Consider the following 22,624-nt stretch of genomic DNA (forward strand, 5'->3'; position numbering starts at 1 on the left):
TAAAGCTGAAATTCCTGAAATTAAATCCCTTTATCCTGTCAGGAACAGCTCTGCATGACCTAACTGGAAAACACAGGCTGCCCTGATACTTCACACAGGAAACTTTTCCTGGGAGGAGAAAAACACAAATACCACAAAAACAGCCAGCACAAGATGTATTCTGATTTATTCTTTTCCTTCTGAGAAAACCTTGCCTCGGTTTTTCCGTAAATCCTTTCTCATCCATCTCACCAGCCCAAGTGAGTACAGTGGTTTATTGAAATAAACCATGTTCTGCTTGTTGCAGACAAGTTGGGTTTTTTTCCTGCACATTACTGGAAAACTGGATTGTCAAAGGAATAAAATGCTAATTCAGAAGAGCTGAATGTTGCAAATGCAGAGATTCAAAGGAATAAAATACAAATTCAAAAACCTGAATATTGCAGGTTTTTATTCAAAGGAGTAAAATACAAATTCAGAAAACCTGAATGTTACCAATTCAGCGTTTCAAAGGAATAAAATACAAATTCAGAAACCTGAATATTGCAGGTTTTTATTCAAAGGAATAAAATACAAATTCAGAAGACCTGAATATTGAAGGTTTTTATTCCTTTGAATAAAATACAAATTCAGAAGATCTGAGTGCTGCCAATGCAGTGTTTGAAAGGAATAAAATACAAATTCAGAAAACCTGAATATTGCAGGTTTTTATTCACAGGAATCAAATACAAATTCAGAAAACGTGAATTCTGCAAGTGCAGCATTTCAAAGGAGTAAAATTCAGAAGATGTGAATGTTGCCAATTCAGCGTTTCAAAGAAATAAAATAAAAGTCCAGAAAACCTGAATATTGCAAGTTTTTATTCAAAGGAATTAAATACAAATTCAGAAAACCTGAATATTGCAAGTTTTTATTCAAAGGAATAAAATACAAATTCAGAAAACCTGAATGTTGCCAATGCAGTGTTTTAAATGAATAAAATACAAATTTCAGAAGATGTGAGTGTAGCAAGTGCAGTGTTTCAAAGGAATCAAATAAAATACAGAAAACCTGAATATTGAAGGTTTTTATTCCTTTGAATAAAATACAAATTCAGAAGATCTGAATGCTGCCAATGCAGTGTTTGAAAGGAATAAAATTCAAATGCAGAAAACCTGAATATTGCAGGTTTTTATTCACAGGAATCAAATACAAATTCAGAAAACGTGAATTCTGCAAGTGCAGCATTTCAAAGGAGTAAAATTCAGAAGATGTGAATGTTGCCAATTCAGCGTTTCAAAGAAATAAAATAAAAGTCCAGAAAACCTGAATATTGCAAGTTTTTATTCAAAGGAATTAAATACAAATTCACAAAACCTGAATATTGCAAGTTTTTATTCAAAGGAATAAAATGCAAATGCAGAAAACCTGAACATTGCTAATGCACTGTTTTAAATGAATAAAAATACAAATTCAGAAGATGTGAGTGTAGCAAGTGCAGTGTTTTAAATGAATAAAATACAAATTCAGAAAGCCTGAATGTTGCCAATGCAGTGTTTCACAGAAATAAAATACAAATTCAGAAAGCCTGAATATTGCAGGTTTTTATTCAAAGGAATAACATTAAAAAATTCAGAAGACCTGAATGCTGCCAATGCAGTGTTTCAAAATAATAAAACAAAATTTCAGAAGACATAAACACCGCAAATGCAGTGTTTTAAATTACTAAAATACAAATCCAGAAGACCTGAATGTTGCAAGTACAGTATTCTAAAAGCAGATGAAGTTTGCAGGTTTTTTTCTTTTTTGAAGAGCGATTTAACAGGACACTTCTTTCCTCTTGGTCCTATACATTTATTTATGTCTATATTTATACAACTCGCCGCTTTCATTAAAATCTATGTTAATTAAAAATAAATTCTGGCCATAATGTGCTTAGAAGTGAAGCTACAAAAGGAGCCCCAGTGGAAGTGTCAGACAATTTCCCATTGTGGGAAGGAATGTTTGAATAAAAAACCTGCAATATTCAGGTTTTCTGAATTTGTATTTTATTCCTTTGGAAAAAAAACCCTGCAATATTCAGGTTTTCTGAATTTGTATTTTACTCCTTTGAAACGCTGCATTGGCAACATTCAGATCTTCTGAATTTTATTCCTTTGAAACGCTGCACTTGCAGAATTCACGTTTTCTGAATTTGTATTTGATTCCTGTGAATAAAAACCTGCAATATTCAGGTTTTCTGCATTTGAATTTTGTTCCTTTCAAACACTGCATTGGGTGCCTTCAGATCTTCTGAATTTGTATTTTATTCAAAGGAATAAAAACCTTCAATATTCAGGTTTTCTGAATTTGTATTTTATTCCTTTGAAACACAGCACTTGCAGTATTCATGTCATCCGAATTTGTATTTGATTCCTTTGAATAAAAACCTGCAATATTCAGGTTTTCTGTATTTTATTTGATTCCTTTGAAACACTGCACTTGCTACACTCACATCTTCTGAATTTGTATTTTATTCATTTAAAACAGTGCATTGGCAACATTCAGGTCTTCTGTATTTTATTCAAAGGAATAAAAACCTTCAATATTCAGGTTTTCTGAATTTGTATTTTATTCCTTTGAAACACGGCACTTGCAATATTCATGCCATCTGAATTTGTATTTGATTCCTTTGAATAAAATCCTGCAATATTCAGGTTTTCTGAATTTGTACTTTATTCATTTAAAACACTGCACTTGCAACTTCAGGTCTTCTGGATTTATATTTTATTCCTTTGAAACACAGCACTTGCAGAATTCACATTTTCTGAATTTGTATTTGATTCCTGTGAATAAAAACCTGAAATATTCAGGTTTTCTGAATTTGTATTTTATTCCTTTGAAAAACTGCATTGGCAGCATTGAGGCCTTCCGAATTTGTATTTTATTCCTTTGAATAAAAGACTGCAATATTCAGGTTTTCTGTATTTTCTGTGATTCCTTTGAAACACTGCACTTGCTACACTCACATCTTCTGAATTTGTATTTTATTCCTTTGAATAAAAACCTGCAATATTCAGGTTTCTGAATTTGTATATTATTCATTTAAAACACTGCACTTGCAACTTCAGGTCTTCTGGATTTATATTTTATTCCTTTGAAACACTGCACTTGCAATATTCATGTCATCTGAATTTGTATTTTATTCCTTTGAATAAAAACCTGCAATATTCAGGTCTTCTGAATTTGTATTTGATTCCTTTGAATAAAAACCTGAAATATTCATGTCATCTGAATTTGTATTTGATTCCTTTGAATAAAAACCTTCAATATTCAGGTTTTCTGAATTTGTATTTTATTCCTTTGAAACACTGCACTTGCAGCATTCAGGTTTTCTGAATTTGTATTTGATTCCTTTGAATAAAAACCTGCAATATTCAGGTCTTCTGAATTTGTGTTTTACTCCTTTGAAACTTACTGCACTTGCAACATTCAGATCTTCTAAATTTTATTCCTTTGAAACGCTGCACTTGCAGAATTCACGTTTTCTGAATTTGTATTTGATTCCTGTGAATAAAAACCTGAAATATTCAGGTTTTCTGAATTTGTATTTTACTCCTTTGAAAAACTGCATTGGCAGCATTGAGGCCTTCCGAATTTGTATTTTATTCCTTTGAATAAAAAACTGCAATATTCAGGTTTTCTGTATTTTATTTGATTCCTTTGAAACACTGCACTTGCTACACTCACATCTTCTGAATTTGTATTTTATTCCTTTGAATAAAAACCTGCAATATTCAGGTTTTCTGAATTTGTATTTCATTCATTTAAAACACTGCACTTGCAACTTCAGGTCTTCTGGATTTGTATTTTATTCCTTTGAAACGCTGCACTTGCAATATTCATGTCATCTGAATTTGTATTTTATTCCTTTGAATAAAAACCTGCAATATTCAGGTCTTCTGAATTTGTATTTGATTCCTTTGAATAAAAACCTGAAATATTCATGTCATCTGAATTTGTATTTGATTCCTTTGAATAAAAACCTTCAATATTCAGGTTTTCTGAATTTGTATTTTATTCCTTTGAAACACTGCACTTGCAGAATTCACATTTTCTGAATTTGTATTTGATTCCTGTGAATAAAAACCTGCAATATTCAGGTTTTCTGAATTTGTATTTTATTCCTTTGAAACACAGCACTTGCAGAATTCAGGTCTTCTGAATTTGTATTTTATTCCTTTGAAACACAGCACTTGCAGTATTCATGTCATCTGAATTTGTATTTGATTCCTGTGAATAAAAACCTGAAATATTCAGGTTTTCTGAATTTGTATTTGATTCCTTTGAATAAAAACCTGCAATATTCATGTTTTCTGAATTTGTATTTGATTCCTTTGAATAAAAACCTGCAATATTCAGGTTTTCTGAATTTGTATGTTACTCCTTTGCAAAGCTTTTGTCACGGGCAGGGATTCCTGCTCTGCTCCCAAGGCTTTGCCAGGAGTGCAGAAACAAAACCCAACGCAGGCACTGGAGCCCAGCAGGGCAGAACAGACCCCTCAATTTGGGTCAATCTGCCACCACGGTTGAGTTTCTAAATTCACATCCCCATCCCAAACTGTGAGATAAAACTGAAATTAAGAAAAGTCAGCCCCCAGCACTGTGCTGAGTAACCTGCACTCAACAAACGCCCTCTGTCATCTCCAGAGCGAGAACCAGCAGCAGGCAGGGATCACAAATGTTTCAAATATTTATTACACAAGGCATTCTGGGGGGATAATGACATTTTCCATTCTGCCCAGTGCAGAAGGAACACGCCTGCTGCAGAGAGGGGTTGTGAATGTCAGCACACTGACTGAAACGTGAGAGAGCCCAATTCCATCAGTGGCGCTTTGGTCACAATTCCACATCGGAGCTGCTGCGCACAAAGATTAAACGCTGCTCGCCACAAAAGGCATTAACTTGGAGTTCTCACAGCAGCACAATGTAGTAAACCCCTCAGGTTTAGCCAGGGCCCCTTGGAGAACAGAATGCTGACACAGCGGCAAAGAAGTTTCCTGTCTCCAGGGACATCCGCCTTGTACCTTATCCCTATAGCCATGGAAGGCAATATTGTGTTAAACCCTACCATTGGTCACTTATGGTCACCCTAACACCTTTGCCATTTGTGGTAGTGTGTTGTTAAGTTTCTTGTGTTATTCCCCCAATTTATGTATTGTTCTCCCCTATTATGTGTAAAATGGTTTCGTTCCCCCAGTTTTTCCCGCCACTGCTAGCCTGTCAGCTAAGTTGCCATAGTAACCGCTATTCATAGTTGCCGATGTGTAATTGCTCCTCCCCTGGTTTCCCTTATAAGTGAAAGTTGTTTCCTCCCTGGGCCCAGTCAATCACTCCCTTTCTCCTCCCAGGTTTCGAGAACCTTCTCCTCTCTGGAGATGGTGGCTGGCTGGGGTCCCAGGACACCTCCTTTACCTTTTGATTATTGGTCTCCATGGAGTGTCAGTTCTGTGAAGTTCATCCCCTCACCTTTCCCGATTGGCTCTGTCTGTACCCACCCCCCTCCTTTATAATCCTGTTTCACCCCCTATGAAAAAACTTTTTCCCGGTTGGTTTCCCCGGTGTTTTTGGATCCGGCATCACCTGCAATAAACCGATGTTTAACCCCCGGGAAGTGGTCAGCTCCGTTCCTCCCCAATCCCAGCGGTGTGAGCCAGGCACAGCCAGCACAGCCCGAGGCCCTCAGACGCCGAAGGGCGCTGGCCAGGAATTGCAGAGGGGCGTCGGCCTTTCGCCCTCAGCAGCCGGACTCTAAACTTCGAGCCACATATGCCCCCCTCTGCACCCCTCCTTTATAATCCTGTTTCACCCCCTATGGAGAAACTTCTTCCCGGTTGGTTTCCCCACGTTTGGATCCCGCAACACCTTCAATAAACCGATGTTTAACCCCCGGGAAATGGTCAGCTCCGTTCCTCCCCAATCCCAGCGGTGTGAGCCAGTCCGCAGCCAGCACAGCCCGAGGCCCTCAGACGCCGAAGGGCGCTGGCCAGGAATTGCAGAGGGGCGTCGGCCTTTCGCCCTCAGCAGTCGGACTCTAAACTTCGAGCCACATACGTTCCCCTCCGCAGCCATTGGTCAGGATTGGATCCAGGCCAAGGGTATAACAGTAGCACACTGTACCCCTACTAACTCGGAAGAAGAAGAGCTGAGACCCTTCCCGGACCCTACAATAAAGCCATACTCGTGGAACAGCCAGCGTCTTCTGCTTCTCCTCTCTCTACCCTCTGCTGGAGCCTTAGGCCAAGGGAAAAGCTACCCAGCAAGCAAAGCTGAAATCACAAGAGCTGCCTGATCACTAAGAGCTGAATATTCCCTGCTTGCTAGGGGCTGACCCGCGGCCTTGGTCTGAGAGCGAGCTGGCTTCTGGCACCCAGTCCCCTTGGGGACTGAGCTCTGGAGCTGGAACAGCTTGCATAGGATACGACCAAGCAAGGCTCATTTAGCACAAAGCCCCTTTTTATGGAGATTGCTATAAACACCAGACTTGCTTTCACTCCTCAAAGCTTCCTGCGTTTTCCAAACGATCCCCAAAAACATTTATTGGATCAATACACGGCCCCAAAGTTGTTTACAAACCATAATGCAAAGGAAGAGCGCTGTTCATTATTATGTGCTTGCTTAACAGGAACAGCATGTTTGCTGCCATCCTGCAAGAAGCAAAACAAAATTTAAAGTAGAGAAGTGTAAAATAAAGGCAATGTTTGCCAGTTTTCCCTTCCTCTCTCCCCTAAATACATGGCAAATATTATGAATATTTATATGAAGATAAACAGCAGAAAAGGAAAAGGTATCTTCAAGCACCACCTGGAATTACTTGGCTCCACATTTGGAATTCCCTTCACCTCCCACCAAGATTTCCTAATTGGAAATGTTTTACTGTATCCTGACACTACAAGCCATCGATTCCTGTGCGATTTCAAAGGCTGCCTTCAAACTGAGGAAATATTACACAGGAAATATTATACATATTATTATATGCAAAGATATTTTCATGCAAATCCATCTACGACACACTGAGCATAAAATGCTTTCCATCCCTTTCCTGCTCTTGAAATGCAGCTCAGAAGTGTCCCCTGCTGGCAAACACCTTCCCAGCGTTGGGAGAGGCAGAAATTCCCGGGATTTGAACAGAATGGCAGCCCCAGGGTGGCTCAGCTGGGCAGGGACACTGGGCAGGACTGGGGAGGGCACTGGGAACACCAGCAGCACCCCAGGGCTCCCTTAAAGAGTTCCACTAAAAACAGCTCCAGGAAAAGGCTGGAGAAAGTTTAGAGAGTGAACAAATAAGATAATCCAGCCTTTTAATAATTAGAGAATTCCAGAATGGATTGGGTTCAAAGGGATCTTAAAGCTCACCCAGTGCCATGGCAGGGACACCTCCCACTGTCCCAGGCTGCTCCAGCCCCAGTGTCCAACCTGGCCTTGGGCACTGCCAGGGATGTGGAATCCACAACTTCCCTCTGCTTTTGGCCCCTGCTCATTGTCCCTCACCCCAAATTCTGGATTATTATTTTGGTGAGGAGAGTTTGACGCCCCATAACTTGAAGTGTTCAGGTTCTCGGGCTGAACAATGACATCAGCCAGGCTTGGACCTGGATAACTCATGGAATCATGGAATCACTGAGAGGTTTGGGTTGGAGGGAGCCAAAGATCATCTCACCCCACCCCTGCCATGGCAGGGACACCTCCCACTGTCCCAGGCTGCTCCAACCTGGCCTTGGGCACTGCCAGGGATCCAGGGACACCCTGTGCCAGGGCCTGCCCATTCTCACAGGGAGGAAATTGTTCCTAATATCTGACCATTATAACTGAAGATAGGAAATCTTCAGTTGTTGAACCAAAGAAAAATGAGTTTTGATTACAACGCACGGTTATGAGAGGAAAATTATTCTTTCAAGTGTCAGAACAAAACACAGATGGTCAGCAGGGCTGAAACACTGGAAATCATGGAATGGTTTGGGTTTGGAGGGACCTGAAATCCCACCCAGTGCCATGGCAGGGACACCTCCCACTGTCCCCAGTGTCCCCCTGGCCTTGGGCACTGCCAGGGATGCAGGGATGGAATTCCATCCCAGCCCTGCCCACCCTGCCAGGGAACAATTCCTCATTGCCAAGATCCCACCCAGCCCTGCCCTCCTTCACCTCAAAGCCAGATTTACAGGAGGCACCAAGAAAAAAAGCTCATTTGTCACTCAAATTCTGTTTCCCACCAGGCTAAACAATCTCTCAATTGACCACTTGAATTTTTGTCTCACAAATCGGTAAAAAGCCTTTTATAGTTTCACAGCCATGTTGCACTATTGAGTTGGTTCAAAAAGTTGCCTCTGAACAGAGACAAAAAAATTTTCTTGAAAAATTTTCCTGTGCCTGTATCATTAGTCCTCATCATCTCCTTCTCCATGCCTTCCACCTGCAGTCACTGTCACTATTCCTGATACCATGGAATCATCGAGGTGGGAAGAGAAATTCAGGATCACCCAGTGCCACCACCCCAATCCCTGTCCCCAAGGCCACATCCAGACTGCTCTGGGACAATTCAGTGACCCCAAACCTCCCTGGGCAGCTCAGCCCAAGGCCTGACCACTCTGTGAGGGACAAAAATGTCCCAAAGCTCCACAGAAACCTGAACAGAGACTCTCAAATGTTCCCATCTCACAGAGATCCAGGGGACAGCCAGGAAAAGATCCACCAAAGGAATTTGGGTGAGGATTTTTTGTTCAGTTTCACAGGAAATGTTTTAAAAAACCTGAGCCTGCCCTGGTGCCATCTGAGGCCATTTCCTCTCCTCCTTTCCCTGCCCTCCTGTCAGGAGCTGTGCAGAGCAATGAGCTCCCCCCTGATCCCCTTTTCTCCAGGCTCAGCTCCCTCAGCTGCTCCTCCCAGTTTGTGTTTTCCAGCCCCTTCCCAGCTCCATTCTCCTCCCCTGGACAAAGGCAAAAGGGTTTTTTTTGTTTGAGAACAAAACAATTTTTCAAGGCAAGGTGTTCATTTAATGTCCCTCAGTGATCCAAGCAAGTTCTTGGCATCTGAAGAGAGCCATGAGGAAAACCTCAAACAGGGCCTGGAGGGGCTGGAGCGTGTCCAGGGCAGGGAACGGAGCTGGGACGGGGCTGGAGAATCCCTGAGGGAGCTGGAAGGGGCTGCAGAATCCCTGAGGGAGCTGGGAAGGGGCTGCAGAATCCCTGAGGAGCTGGGAAGGGGCTGCAGAATCCCTGAGGAGCTGGGAAGGGGCTGCAGAATCCCTGAGGGAGCTGGGAAGGGGCTGCAGAATCCCTGAGGGAGCTGGAAGGGGCTGCAGAATCCCTGAGGAGCTGGGAAGGGGCTGGAGAATCCCTGAGGAGCTGGGAAGGGGCTGCAGAATCCCTGAGGAGCTGGGAAGGGGCTGAGGCTGGAGCAAAGGAGGCTCAGGGGCCCTCGTGGCTCTGCACAAGGCCCTGCCAGGAGGGGCAGGGAAAGGAGGAGAGGAAATGGCCTCAGATGGCACCAGGGCAGGCTCAGGTTTTTTAAAACATTTCCTGTGAAACTGAACAAAAAATCCTCACCCAAATTCCTTTGGTGGATCTTTTCCTGGCTGTCCTCTGGATCTCTGTGAGATGGGAACATTTGAGAGTCTCTGTTCAGGTTTCTGTGGAGCTTTGGGAGATTTTTGTCCCTCACAGAGTGGTCAGGCCTTGGGCTGAGCTGCCCAGGGAGGTTTGGAGTCACTGAATTGTCCCAGAGCAGTCTGGATGTGGCCTTGGGGACAGGGATTGGGGTGATGGCACTGGGTGATCCTGAAGGGCTCCTCCAGCCTTGATAATTCTGGAATTCTGTCACTCTCATTTTTCACTGCCAGGGCTGCCTTAGCAGCCTTACTCACAGAAGTACCTGTGAAAATCATCCTGCCCTGCACTGATGCCTTGTGCAGGCTGACCCAGAGCAGAGCTGGGCAGAGCTCCAGAACAAAGCAGGGATTTATTCCCAGCATCTCCTCCATGGATGCACCTTGGGCAGCACCAGAGCCCAGCCAGGGCTGCACCCAAGATGAACCAAAATGGCCCCAAAATGCACGGCCGGGCACGGGCTCTGTCCCTGGGATCAGTTCTGGTTTGTTGGATTTGGCCCTTTCCTGACCCACAGATGGGGCAACTGAGAGGGTTTTAAAAACTTTTATTCTATTTCCAGTCTCATGTGAAGGGCGAGACAATACAGATGTTATAATTCACAATCAGAAGCCAATTATTTCCTAATTACAATGCACTATAAGTGTTTCTTGGCCTGTCAGCTTTTGCCACACCTTGCTGTAAATGCCTTAAAACCAATTATCTAAAATTTCCCCTCATGGGTCCCACAATTCACCTTTCACAGTTCTATTTCTCCAAACTGTCCAGTCTTATTTACAAAACCATCCTTTGAAACTTGTTCCCAGCTCCATTTCTCCCTCAGCAATGTCTGTCCCGTCCCAGGGCATTTCTCAGCCAGCATTTCTTGTCTCAAGGTTTGCACACAGATGCACAAACGGTGTGAGCCTCCTGTCAAACTTGAAAAATTCTCTACAAATTAATTTTCCACATTTGCACCTTGCAGTTCATTGTCCCATTCCAGCTTCAGCCCAGGCAGTCCCACCCTGCTTGTTTTTCTCTCTCCAGCCCACGGGGTTTGTGCTCCTGGGCTGAGATTTGGCTCATTTGTCCTTGGTCCCCTGTCACCGTCACATTCTCTGAAAAATCCCTTTGCCCAGGATTTCTCTCCTGGGAAGCTGAGAAGTCTCAGAGGAAAAGAGAAACAATAATTTTCTGCTGCTGTGCAATGCAACAGGCGCATCTGGGATTGGTCTCATGTGGTTGTTTCTAATTAATGGCCAATCACAGTCCAGCTGCCTCGGACTGTCTGTCAGTCACAAGATTTTATTATCATTTCATTCTTTATTTCCTTTCAAGCCTTCTGATGAAATCTTTTCTTCTTTTAGTATCGTTTTAATATAATACAGATATTATAGTTTCTTTTAATATAATACAGATAATAAAATAATAAATCAGCCTTCTGAAACAGGGAGTCAAGATTCTCATCTCTTTCCATGTCGGGGCTGCCTGCAAACTTTCACATTTGTGCCCTTGGGCTGAGATTTGGCTCATTTGTCCTTGGTGCCCAGCTGGAGCAGGAATTGTTTTGTCTCCCTGCTCTGTGCACAGAGCTCACCATCCCTGAATGTGAACCCAGACCCACACACTGAAGCAGCACAGAATGGGAAAAATAGAAAAGCTCAAACCTGAGGCATCACAACTGCTGCAAAATCTCCTCCACAAACTCACCTTAATTTAAGCTTTTACCTCTAGCCAATACCTGGAGACCAAAAGTTTACAAATTTCACCCAAGACCCAACAATTCTATGAGGAAACTGCATTAATAAAAGTGTGCACAGTAATAGAAGACTGTGGAGAAAGAATTAAAAGATGCTAAAATACACAGAATTTATTCCACCCTGGGACTGTGTGCCAAGTGTACAAATTCCCTTGGGTACAAGAGGAGATATCACTGATACAAAAACCAGACCAGAGCAGCTCTGAACCGCTGGATTTGGACACAATCCCTGCATAATTTCATTATTCTGAGTGCTAATGAAGCAAAAAGAGGAAAACAACGAGGCACGGACTGTCAAAACCCAAATTCCTGGAGAACAATTCCCTTCAGAACCGCAGGAATTAGGATTAGAATCCAGACATTGACACTTCCCTCGAATGCCAACACTAAAAAAAGTCTATTTTATGATTTTTGTGGCCCTTCTGGGTTTGCAAGTTTTTGTTGCAAAGAAAAAAAAAAGTGAATTTGAGGAGGGGAGAGGGAAGGACACAAAAGCAGAAATGCAAACCCACCCTCCCTGCACACACAGGCAACTCAAAGCCCTGCACCCCAACAAATTCCTTTGCATTTATTGGAAAAAATAATGAAAAAAATGATGGGGTTAAATTCCAAATATTTATATATTTATATATATATATATATATATATATATATATAAATATATAAAGATAAGATATTTATAAGTTATATAAATAATATATATATCTTAATTGATAGCGCCGCTATCAGGCCTTAGCTGAATTTTTAAATAGATATATTAGTTTTAAATAAGATATATTAAACCCATTCCCCAAAACCAGTCAGGTGCTTCAGCAAATACCCATTTTTATTGGCACAGATGCATTTACATTGCTTCATCTAATTATTTTTTGCTACTTTGCCCAGAAAGATATTCTCATTTCTAGCCAAGAAACAAACTGGGAAAAGCCTTCAAGTACAAAAGTTTTTGCTCATTTCAAATAATACAAATAATATATTAAAAAAAGTAAAAAATGTTGGACACAAATGATTTATCAGTGATTTATTTAAGTTCCTTATGGTCTGTTGGTCATTTAATGGATTTATCAGTGATTTATTCAATTCTCTGTCTGTTGGTCATTTAATGGATTTATCAGTGATTTATTCAATTTTCTGTCTGTTGGTCATTTAATAATTTATCAGTGATTTATTCAATTCTCTGTCTGTTGGTCATTTAATGGATTTATCAGTGATTTATTCAATTTTCTCACTGTCTGTTGGTCATTTAATGGATTTATCAGTGATTTATTCAATTCTCTCACTGTCTGTTGGTCATTTAATGGATTTATCAGTGATTTATTCAATTCTCTCACTGTCTGTTGGTCATTTAATGGATTTATCAGTGATTTATTGAATTCTCTGTCTATTGGTCATTTAATGGATTTATCAGTGATTTATTTAAGTTCCTCACTGTCTGTTGGTCATTTAATAGAATTTATCTGTGATTTATTCAATTTTCTCACTGTCTGTTGGTCATTTAATGGATTTATCAGTGATTTATTCAATTCTCTCACTGTCTGTTGGTCATTTAATGGATTTATCAGTGATTTATTCAATTCTCTGTCTGTTGGTCATTTAATAGATTTATCAGTGATTTATTCAATTCTCTCACTGTCTGTTGGTCATTTAATGGATTTATCAGTGATTTATTCAATTCTCTGTCTGTTGGTCATTTATTGGATTTATCAGTGATTTATTCAATTCTCTCACTGTCTGTTGGTCATTTAATGGATTTATCAGTGATTTATTCAATTCTCTGTCTGTTGGTCATTTAATGGATTTATCAGTGATTTATTCAATTCTCTCACTGTCTGTTTTAATATTTTAATATTAATTATTTAATATTATTCTCATTTAATATTTTTCTCAGCTCTTATTTTATTTTTCAGCCAGAGAAAAATGCGAATTTCCTTTCTGGAATCAATAACTCCAAAGAGCTGTTGGTTTTTGTTCTACTGTCTGTAAGTCAAGGATGATGCTTTGAGGGTAAAAGAAAACAACAAATCTCCCATTTTGTGTAGATTTATACAAAATTTTGCTTCACTTATAAACCAAAAATCTGGATAGTAATAAAAACTCTGGAATTTCAATGTAACTAACCCTAATTTTAGCATTGGAAAATTAAAAAAAAAACAAAACTGAAGTTAAATCAGAAGTCCTACAACAGCCATGAATATGCATGGAAATATTTCAGCCACAATTGTCTCCAAATGTACCCTGAAATCAGGGTTCAGATTCCCCATCCTCAAAGCAGGATTTATTCAGGATTTAAAGCATTTTCCTGGCTGACAGAATGGAGCTGGAATTTAAAAGCAGAACCAAGACATGGAAATCTGCTCTGAGCTGGTGCTGCCCCAGCTACACAATAAAATGTATATTTTTATTTATATTAAATAAATTTAAAATTATATATTATATATATATATATATATAAAATAAATACACAAAAAAAAATCTGAGCCTGAGGAGTTTTTATTCAAATTTCCAGATGAGCAAATGTGTGGGTGTAACAATTGCTAATGGGAATAATCACCACTGGGAAAAAACCTCATTCTTTAAATTCTTCATGAATTATCATGAAAATTCACCCATTTCTTCAAATTACCTAAATAAGATCCTCATTCCTCAAACTTTTAAAAAATTTTCTTACAAATAGCTGGAATTTAAAAGCAGAACCAAGACATGGAAATCTGCTCTGAGCTGGTGCTGCCCCAGCTACACAATAAAATATATATTTTTATTTATATTAAATAAATTTAAAATTATATTTATATAATATATAAAATATATATTATATAAATAAAATATATATATAAAATAAATACACAAAAAAAAATCTGAGCCTGAGGAGTTTTTACTCAAATTTTCAGAGGAGCAAATGTGTGGGTGTAACAATTGCTAATGGGAAAAAACCTCATTCTTTAAATTCTTTAAAAAACCTCATTCTTTAAATTCTTTAAAATTACACTCAGCATCAAGATGTGTAGATTTAATTAAGCTCTTAACCAGCATTTTAATTGTTCTGCATTTAATTGTCCTTCAATTGTTGTTGTAGCAGGATTCTCCCTGCTGAGATCGAAAATCCGTAAAGATGGATATGAGCAGCCATTATTCAGCTTGGATTTAAAATGTAATAGTTTGGATTTAAAATACAATTTATTGGATTTAAAATATGATATGATATAATATGATATGATATGATATGATATGATGTAATGTAATGTAATGTAATACAATATAATACAATATAATGCAATGTAATGTAATGTAATGTAATATAATTTGGATTAAAATAATATATATTATTTAATAATCTAATATAATTTAGATTTAAAATTTAGATTTAAAATATAATAATTTGGATTGAAAATACAATTTATTTGATTTAAAATATAATATGATATAATATGATATAATATGATATAATATAATATAATATGATATTATGTAATATGATATGATATAATGTAATGTAATGTAATGTAATATAATATAATATACAATTTGGATTAAATAATATATATTATATAATAATATAATATAATATAATTTGGATTTAAATTTTGAATTTAAAGTATAATAATTTGGATTTAAAATACAATTTATTGGATTTAAAATATAATATGATATAATATGACATGATATGATATGATATGATGTAATGTAATGTAATGTAATATAATAGGATATAATATAATATGATATAATATAATATAATATAATAATGATTTTAATATTAAATAAATTAATTATTTAATAATATATATAATATAATATAAATAATAATAAATAAAAATTTGGTATTGAAATAATATTAAATTATATAATATAATTAATATAATAGATTAATATAATATTGTGAATTATATATATTTGGTAATTTAAAATATAATAATTTGGATTTAAAATCTGGATTTAAAATATCATAATTCCAGTTCTGCTCATGTTTTCTTGGCTTTTTTTAACCCATGCAGCAAGAGTGTGCTTTTAAGCTCTGCGTATTGGAAATTAAAATTTCAAAATGTGAATTCTGAGGGGGACCAGCACTTAAAACTGAAATAATTTTTAAATTACCCAAAAAAAAAACCAAAAAAACCCCTCAGCTTCATTTTTTTTTAATGGAGTAAAAAACTGCAGAGCAAAAAAAATTATTATTTTTTTCCTCATAAGCAAAAGGAGCTTGGGGTTCCTAAAATGAATTAGAAAATCTGAACCAGGAGATTTTAAACACGACAGAAATTCCAGTTTGGGGATGAGGAATCATTCCTGAGCAAAATAAAATTATTTCTCCTTATTTGTGGATCTGCTAACAAGACTTGATAATTTGCTTGATCATTAATTGACTCATTGTGGTATTTTTATTAAAGTCTAAGAAATCATCCCAAAATCACTTGGTGGTAATAAAATTAAAGATTTCCTCAAATAATTCACATTTGTGGTAACTTCTGGCTCTCTGGGAAAGCAGGGAGAACAGGATGGATGTGGAAAAATAAATAATTTGTGAAAAGCTAAATTCTAACACATTTATTATTTATTTTAATGTGCTCTCTCTTTAATTTAATGGTAGTTTAAGCAAAACTACTATTAAATATGTGAATAAAACCATTAAAATCACATGAAACCACATGAAAAATAATAAAGTTTAGGAATAAAATAATTTATTGACAGACCTAATTATTTAAATTTTTAAAACTAATTGTGGTATAAACTTTAACTGAAGAATATAGAGTTAAAATATCTTTATTTGATGGTCTGCAGCCCTGCAATATGCCACTAGATGGCAAGTTTGGCTAGAAATTAGCTGAATTTTAATTTATATGTTTGTTGAATTTTAATTTATATGTTTGTTGAATTTTAATTAAATGGTAGTTTAAGCAAAACTACCATTAAATATGTGAATAAAACCATTAAAATCACATGAAAATTCATAAAGTTTAGGAATAAAATAATTTATTAACAGACCTAATTGTTTAAATTTTTAAAACTAATTGTGGTATAAACTTTAACTGAAGAATATACAGTTAAAATATCTTTATTTGATGGTCTGCAACCCTGCAATATGCCACTAGATGGCAAGTTTGGCTAGAAATTAGCTGAATTTTAATTTATATGTTTGTTGAATTTTAATTTATATGTTTCATGAATTTTAATTAAATGGTAGTTTAAGCAAAACTACTATCATACCAAGAGATTAATTTTTTTTATCTTGATTTTATATTTTTCAAAAAATAAAATCCTGGTTTTTAAAGCATTTCTTTCTGCAGCCTTCAAATGGAACAGCATTAACAGAAATACAGAAATATAAATAAATTAACCCTGCACAATTCCCCTGGTGAAATTCAGAATTCTTCACCAGACTCTCTGAAACTTGATCTCATTAATACAAGAGATTTTTTTATCTGATTATATTTTAAAAATAAATCCTGGTTTTTAAACCAGGATTTAAAATAAATTAACCCTGCACAATTCCCCTGGTGAAATTCAGAATTCTTCACCATCTCCTCTTCTGGAAATTTGATCTTCATTTAATATTTGATCTTCATTTAATACCAAGAGATTTTTTTATCTTGATTTTATATTTTTCAAAAAATAAATCCTGGTTTTTAAAGCATTTCTTTCTGCAGCCTTCAAATGGAACAGCATTAACAGAAATACAGAAATATAAATAAATTAACCCTGCACAATTCCCCTGTGGTGAAATTCAGAATTCTTCACCATCTCCTCTTCTGGAAATTTGATTTTCATTTCATACCAAGAGATTTTTTTTATCTTGATTTTATATTTTTTTAATACCAAGCACAATTTCCCTGGTGAAATTCAGAATTCTTCACCATCTCCTCTTCTGGAAATTTGATCTTCATTTCATACCAAGAGATTTTTTTTATCTTGATTTTATATTTTTCAAAAAAAATAAATCCTGGTTTTTAAAGCATTTCTTTCTGCAGCCTTCAAATGGAACAGCATTAACAGAAATACAGAAATAAAAATAAATTAACCCTGTGGTGAAATTCAGAATTCCTTCTAGCAGGAACCAAAACTGATGGATATAAAAATGAAATTTTTTCCTTACCTGAATAATCTGTAGAAAAAAAACCCAAAAGCAAACAAAAGCAGCAGGATGAAGAAAAATCTGAATTTCCCTGGCAGGGTAAATCCCAGCTTACCTCATCAGCAGAGAGCAGGAAAATGGGAGTTAATTCAGGAATTTCTCTTTTTTCACAGCTCAGCCCCAGGCAGGTCAGGATCTCCCTGAGAATTTCAAATCTCTTGGAATTGCTCATTTTGAGCAAATTAAAATCCTCCTCCGTCTGCACGTCCATGGAATTGCTGTCCAGCTCCAAGTGGGCCTGGCAGGATCAATAAAAAGAGAAAAATCAGTTTCTAATTCAGGAACATCAACATTGCACAATTGCCTCTGGAATCTACCTAAAATTTCCCTTCTTCATGGATTTACTCTGGGGGAGTTGATGAAATTTGGATTTACAAACTTTATTTTCTGCTTTTCAGGTCTGCCAGAGCCAACAGCAAGGTTGGGCGTTTTCTGTTTAAATAAATCCCAGAGTGGTTTGGGCTGGAAGGAATTTCAAGATCATCCCATTCCAGCCCCAACTCCTCCCACTGTCCCAGGGTGCTCCAGGCCTGGCCTTGGGCACTTCCAGAGTTGGAGAATCCACCCTGGTGTATCCAAGCTGTAACTCAAGAGAGAAACTTCACTGCATCCCTTCCAGTGAAGCAGAGCTGAAAACTCCAGCTCAGGTTGGCATTCCTGGTTTTTGGGAGCTGATTAAAGTCTGCAGCAGGAGATTGGCAGGGCCTGAGGGCTCTTACTGGGCCCAGCTTCAGGGGATTTTCTCTGGAGCAGTTCCTCAGAAAATTGTTCCTGGTGTGAGGAGTGTGAGGAGTGTGATGGAGAGTGAATTAAACTGACAAAGGGCAGGGCTGGGTGGGATTTTGGGGCAGGAATTGTTCCCTGGCAGGGCTGGGATGGAATTCCACCCCTGCATCCCTGGCAGTGCCCAAGGCCAGGCTGGACACTGGCACAGTGGGAGGGGTCCCTGCCATGGCAGGGCTGGCACTGGGTGATCCCTAAAACCCCTCCCAGCCCAACCCACTCTGGCATTCTGGGATTCTCTGGCTGCTTTTCTGTCTGAGCCTGCGATTCCTTCTCCCCTCTGAGCACTTTGCTCACCCTGTGCCCAATCCCCACACCGGGCAAACCTCGGCCGTGCTGGTGTGGGTTTGGCCCATCCCATTCCTGGCCTGGGACTTGGGAAAATCCCTTGGAGGGGCTGGATTCTGCCTCAGTCCCTGTCCCTCTGGCAGTGCCAGCACCCAGGGAATGGCTGCCGTGGCCAGAGGGCAGGATGGGTGGGAATTGGGGAAAAATCCTTCCCTGGCAGGGTGGGGATGCCCAGAGCAGCTGGGGCTGCCCCTGATCCCTGGCAGTGCCCAAGGCCAGGCTGGGCACTGGCACAGTGGGAGGTGTCCCTGCCATGGCAGGGCTGGCACTGGGGGAGTTTCAGGACATTCCTGTGCTGGCAGGAAAGGCTGGCACAGCTGGCATTGCTCACCTGCACAGGAGAAGCTTTGGGCTGAGCTCAGGGCGGCCTTGCAGGGCCTGGAGGAGCCCCAGGAAAGCTGGAGAGAGACAATTGCCAGGGGATGCAGGGACAGCACACAGGGAATGGCTTCATGTTGGAGATTTTTTCAGAAATGGCTTAGAAGGCAGCTGTGAGGAGCAAATTCTCACAGCCTGTTTCTGTAAACAGCAGAAGTTCTCAGGTTGTTTTTAATTACAAGTAAAAGTGACAAACATGAAGGCCTTGAGAACCTTGCATACCAGGGTTATCAGGCAGTTTTCTCATAACAGGTAAATATTCTATCTTTGGCTGTTTTGGGAAAGTAAAAGTAAGTTTTGAGAACACAAATCTTGGTATTGGAAACAAAAGGAGGGGTTGGTGTGTTATCTCTGACCTGTTGTGAGCTCGGGTTTGCAATATGCATGAACTTAATTAACACGGTTATAAAAAGTGACTGATTGAGTCAATAAACGGAGTTGATGCTGACCCAACAAAGGTGGGTCTTCTCCCTTCACTTCAACAGCTTCACACTGAAAAATTGCAGGTTAGACAGATTCAGGAAAATCCTTCCCTGTGAGGTGGCAGGGCTGGATGGAATTCCATCCTGGATCCCTGGCAGTGCCCAGTGCCAGGCTGGACATGCACAGTGGAGTGTCCCTGCCATGGCAGGGCTGGCACAAAATGATTTTTCAGCTCCCTCCCAACCCAAACCACTCCATGATTCCACCCCTCCCCTGGACAGGAACCCCCAAGAAGACACAATGGAGGAAATGAATTCCCCCTGCTCACAGTACCTGGCAAAGGATGGCTTCTCCTCCACAGCTGCCATGGCTCAGCTGCACCATCACCGTGTCCCCAGCAGCGCTGCTCAGCCGACCCAACACCTTCACCCTGCTGCCATCATCTCCCTTCAGGCCCTGCTCAAACACGGAGCCGCTGAGCAGCAGGCTCAGCCTCACCTCGCTGCTCTCCTGCCTGGACACCACCAGCTCGTGCACCGCCCTCCTCAGCTTGCTCTTGTGCTTTATCTGCACTCCCCCGAAGGTGAAGGAGGAAGAAAGGCCAAGGATTTTGCCCCCTTTGGCCAGGAATGCCATGAAGTGCCTGTGGATGGCCTCGGGGAGGGGCTCCTCGGTGGCAATGAGCAGCAGCAGGCAGTTTTCCAGCCAGGGGTCCCTGAGCACCCGCTCGTGGCGCAGCTGGTACAGGGCATAGCTGTCAGCACCAATGCATTCCCTCAGCACCGCCTGCACCTGCTCCAGCCTCCCCTTGGCAGCCTCAGAGCCCACGTAAATCAGGATATTCGGGGGTTTCCCAGCCAGGTTCATCCTTTTGACTGCTTTGTGCAGAGTTTGGTGCTCCCTGTCCTGCCCTGTGCCGCTGCACTCCTGGGGCAGCTCGGGGGTGTTTTCCTCGGAGGCGAATCTCACCGACTCGATGGTGCTGTTCTCCAGCTGCAGGCACTCGTGGCAGCTGGAAAGGTGCAGGTGGTGCTGCTCCCCACCTCCTGCTCCCTCATCTTCCCTTTCCTCTTCCAGCCTGCATTTGTCCTCCTCAGCTTTTCCTAATCCTGGTTTCCCAGCAGGAGTTACTGCCTCCATGTCTGTGCCTTCCTCTTCCTCTTTTCTCTGCTTCGCCAACTCCTTCAGAGCTGATTCCTCCAAATGGACAGCTGGAAAAGGTAAAAATACAAAAAAAAAAGGGTTAAAATAATGAGATTAAAAGGGTTAGGATAAATGTCATTAACAGCAGAATTCAATTTCAGTACAAATTCCCTGTAACAGCAAGAATTTCACTTATTTGATGCAACAAATCCTATTTCCCCTCAGGACAACAGAGATTTGTACTCATATCATAAATCTAAAGAGAAAGGAAAAGGGGAAAGGAAAAAAAAAAGGGGGAAGGGGAAAAAGGAAAAGGGGGAAAGGGAAAAGGGGGGAAAGGAAAAAGGAAAGGAAAGTCAAAGGAAGGAAAGTGGAAAGGAAAAAGGAAGGAAGAAAGGAAAGGATAAGGCAAGGAAAGGAAAGGAAGGAAGGAAAGGAAAGGAAAGAAAGGAAAGGAAAGGAAAAAGGAAAGGAAAGGAAAGGAAAGGGAAAGGAAAGGAAAGAAGGAAAGGAAAGGAAAGGAAAGGAAAGGAAAGGAAAGGAAAGGTGGGGAAAGGAAAGGAAAGGAAATGAAAGGAAAGGAAAGGAAAGGAAAGGAAAGGAAAGGAAAGGAAGGAAAAGGAAAGGAAAGGAAAGGAGGAAAGGAAAGGAAAGGGGAAAGGGGAAAGGAAAGGAAGGAAAGGAAAGGAAAGGAAAGGAAAGGAAAGGAAAGGAAAGGAAAAAGGAAAGGAAAGGAAAGGAAAGGAAAGGAAAGGAAAGAAAGGAAAGAAGGAAAGGAAAGGAAAGGAAAGGAAAGGAAAGGAAAGGAAAGGAAAGGAAAGGAAAGGAAAGGAAAGGAAAGGAAAGGAAAGGAAAGGAAAGGAAAGGAAAGGAAAGGAAAGGAAAGGAAAGGAAAGGAAAGGAAAGGAAAGGAAATACCTCTGGAAAAATACAGCTTTTCTAAGGAGGGCAGGGTTTAAAAGTGCTGCTGTTTTGAAATAAACTGTTTTGAAATAAGCTAATACAGCGATGGTGTTGGGTAAGGCAGATATTGAACCACGGTCCTTGCACTGCTGAAGGCTGCAGATAAAGTTTTGGCACAAGAAAAGGGAGTAAAAAGAGATTTGAACAGATTTCAGTCTGCAGAAAGGCAGAGAGATCCAGCACAGCAAGATCCGGGAGCTGAGAATCCAAGGGAAAACAGGAAAACAAGAACCGTTAAAAATTCCCCTTTCCCCCTGAAAATGACAGAAATGTGAAGATAACTCAGAGCAAATAAAGTGAGATGAGAAGAGCAAAGATGATTATTGCCAGCAAGAAATGTGCAGAGCAAAGAGGAGAGAAAAAACCCTCACCACAAGGGAGGGCTTCAAGGCTAAACCTGAAACATTTTCCTGAACCCTTCCCCTCTCACACACAACCAAACCAATTTATTGTGCTTTTAATCCAGGGAGAAACCTGATTAACAAAATTTTGTTAATCCCTTTCCTTATTATCAAACTGCATCCCCTTTGGAGCAGATTTGAAGCAAGATTTGAGCAAGATTTCTCATTTTTTTTTTTGATATCCCAAGGGAATTTCAGAGTTTCCAACCTCTGTTATTCCACCCAGAGCCTCCCCCAGCTGCTCCCACACAGCTCTGGGAGCAAAAGGAACATTTTAAAACATTTTAAAAAGGGACTGAATGGGACACCCTCAGCTTCCAGCCTTCCTTGGGGGAATATTTATAGAGAACAGCACCAAAAGAGACAGAATTTCCCATCAGAATCTTTTGGGAGAATATTCCTGTCCTCTTGCACCTCAGCTAAATGTTGTTGATTTTGTCATTCCTTCATTTCTGCCTGTGCACTGTGATCTACATTAATTAAATAAAACAGCAAAGCAAATACAAACCCCATAAAAAAAAGGGCAAAAAAATCCCACCCAAAATTGTTCTCAATCCATGTTCAGCTTTAATACACTTTAATTTCAAATATATTAAAAAAAAAGAACATTTGCCTAAAAACTTTCAGCTTGGATTTTCAAAAATAGATTTGTTAATCTAACAGAGAAGATTTAAAGAAAGTATTTTCTAACTTCTGAAAGCATTGTGGGATAGAAGAAGGG

At 39.6% G+C, this 22,624-nt stretch overlaps 1 protein-coding gene across 1 annotated transcript in view; it reads right to left on the minus strand.

The window, feature by feature from the left end:
* HLCS (holocarboxylase synthetase) overlaps positions 1 to 22,624 on the minus strand; it is a 190,146-nt gene that overhangs the window by 149,383 nt on the left and 18,139 nt on the right. Inside the window, exons 4-5 of the mRNA XM_064705190.1 lie at positions 19,730 to 20,607; positions 17,520 to 17,702 (exon numbers count right to left, since the gene is read on the minus strand). Of these exons, the coding sequence (XP_064561260.1) occupies positions 17,520 to 17,702; positions 19,730 to 20,607 (1,061 nt within the window). The remainder of the gene's footprint in view (positions 1 to 17,519; positions 17,703 to 19,729; positions 20,608 to 22,624) is intronic.

Source organism: Zonotrichia leucophrys, chromosome 1 (genome assembly GCF_028769735.1).
Source record: "Zonotrichia leucophrys gambelii isolate GWCS_2022_RI chromosome 1, RI_Zleu_2.0, whole genome shotgun sequence".
In the NCBI taxonomy this organism is placed as follows: domain Eukaryota; kingdom Metazoa; phylum Chordata; class Aves; order Passeriformes; family Passerellidae; genus Zonotrichia; species Zonotrichia leucophrys.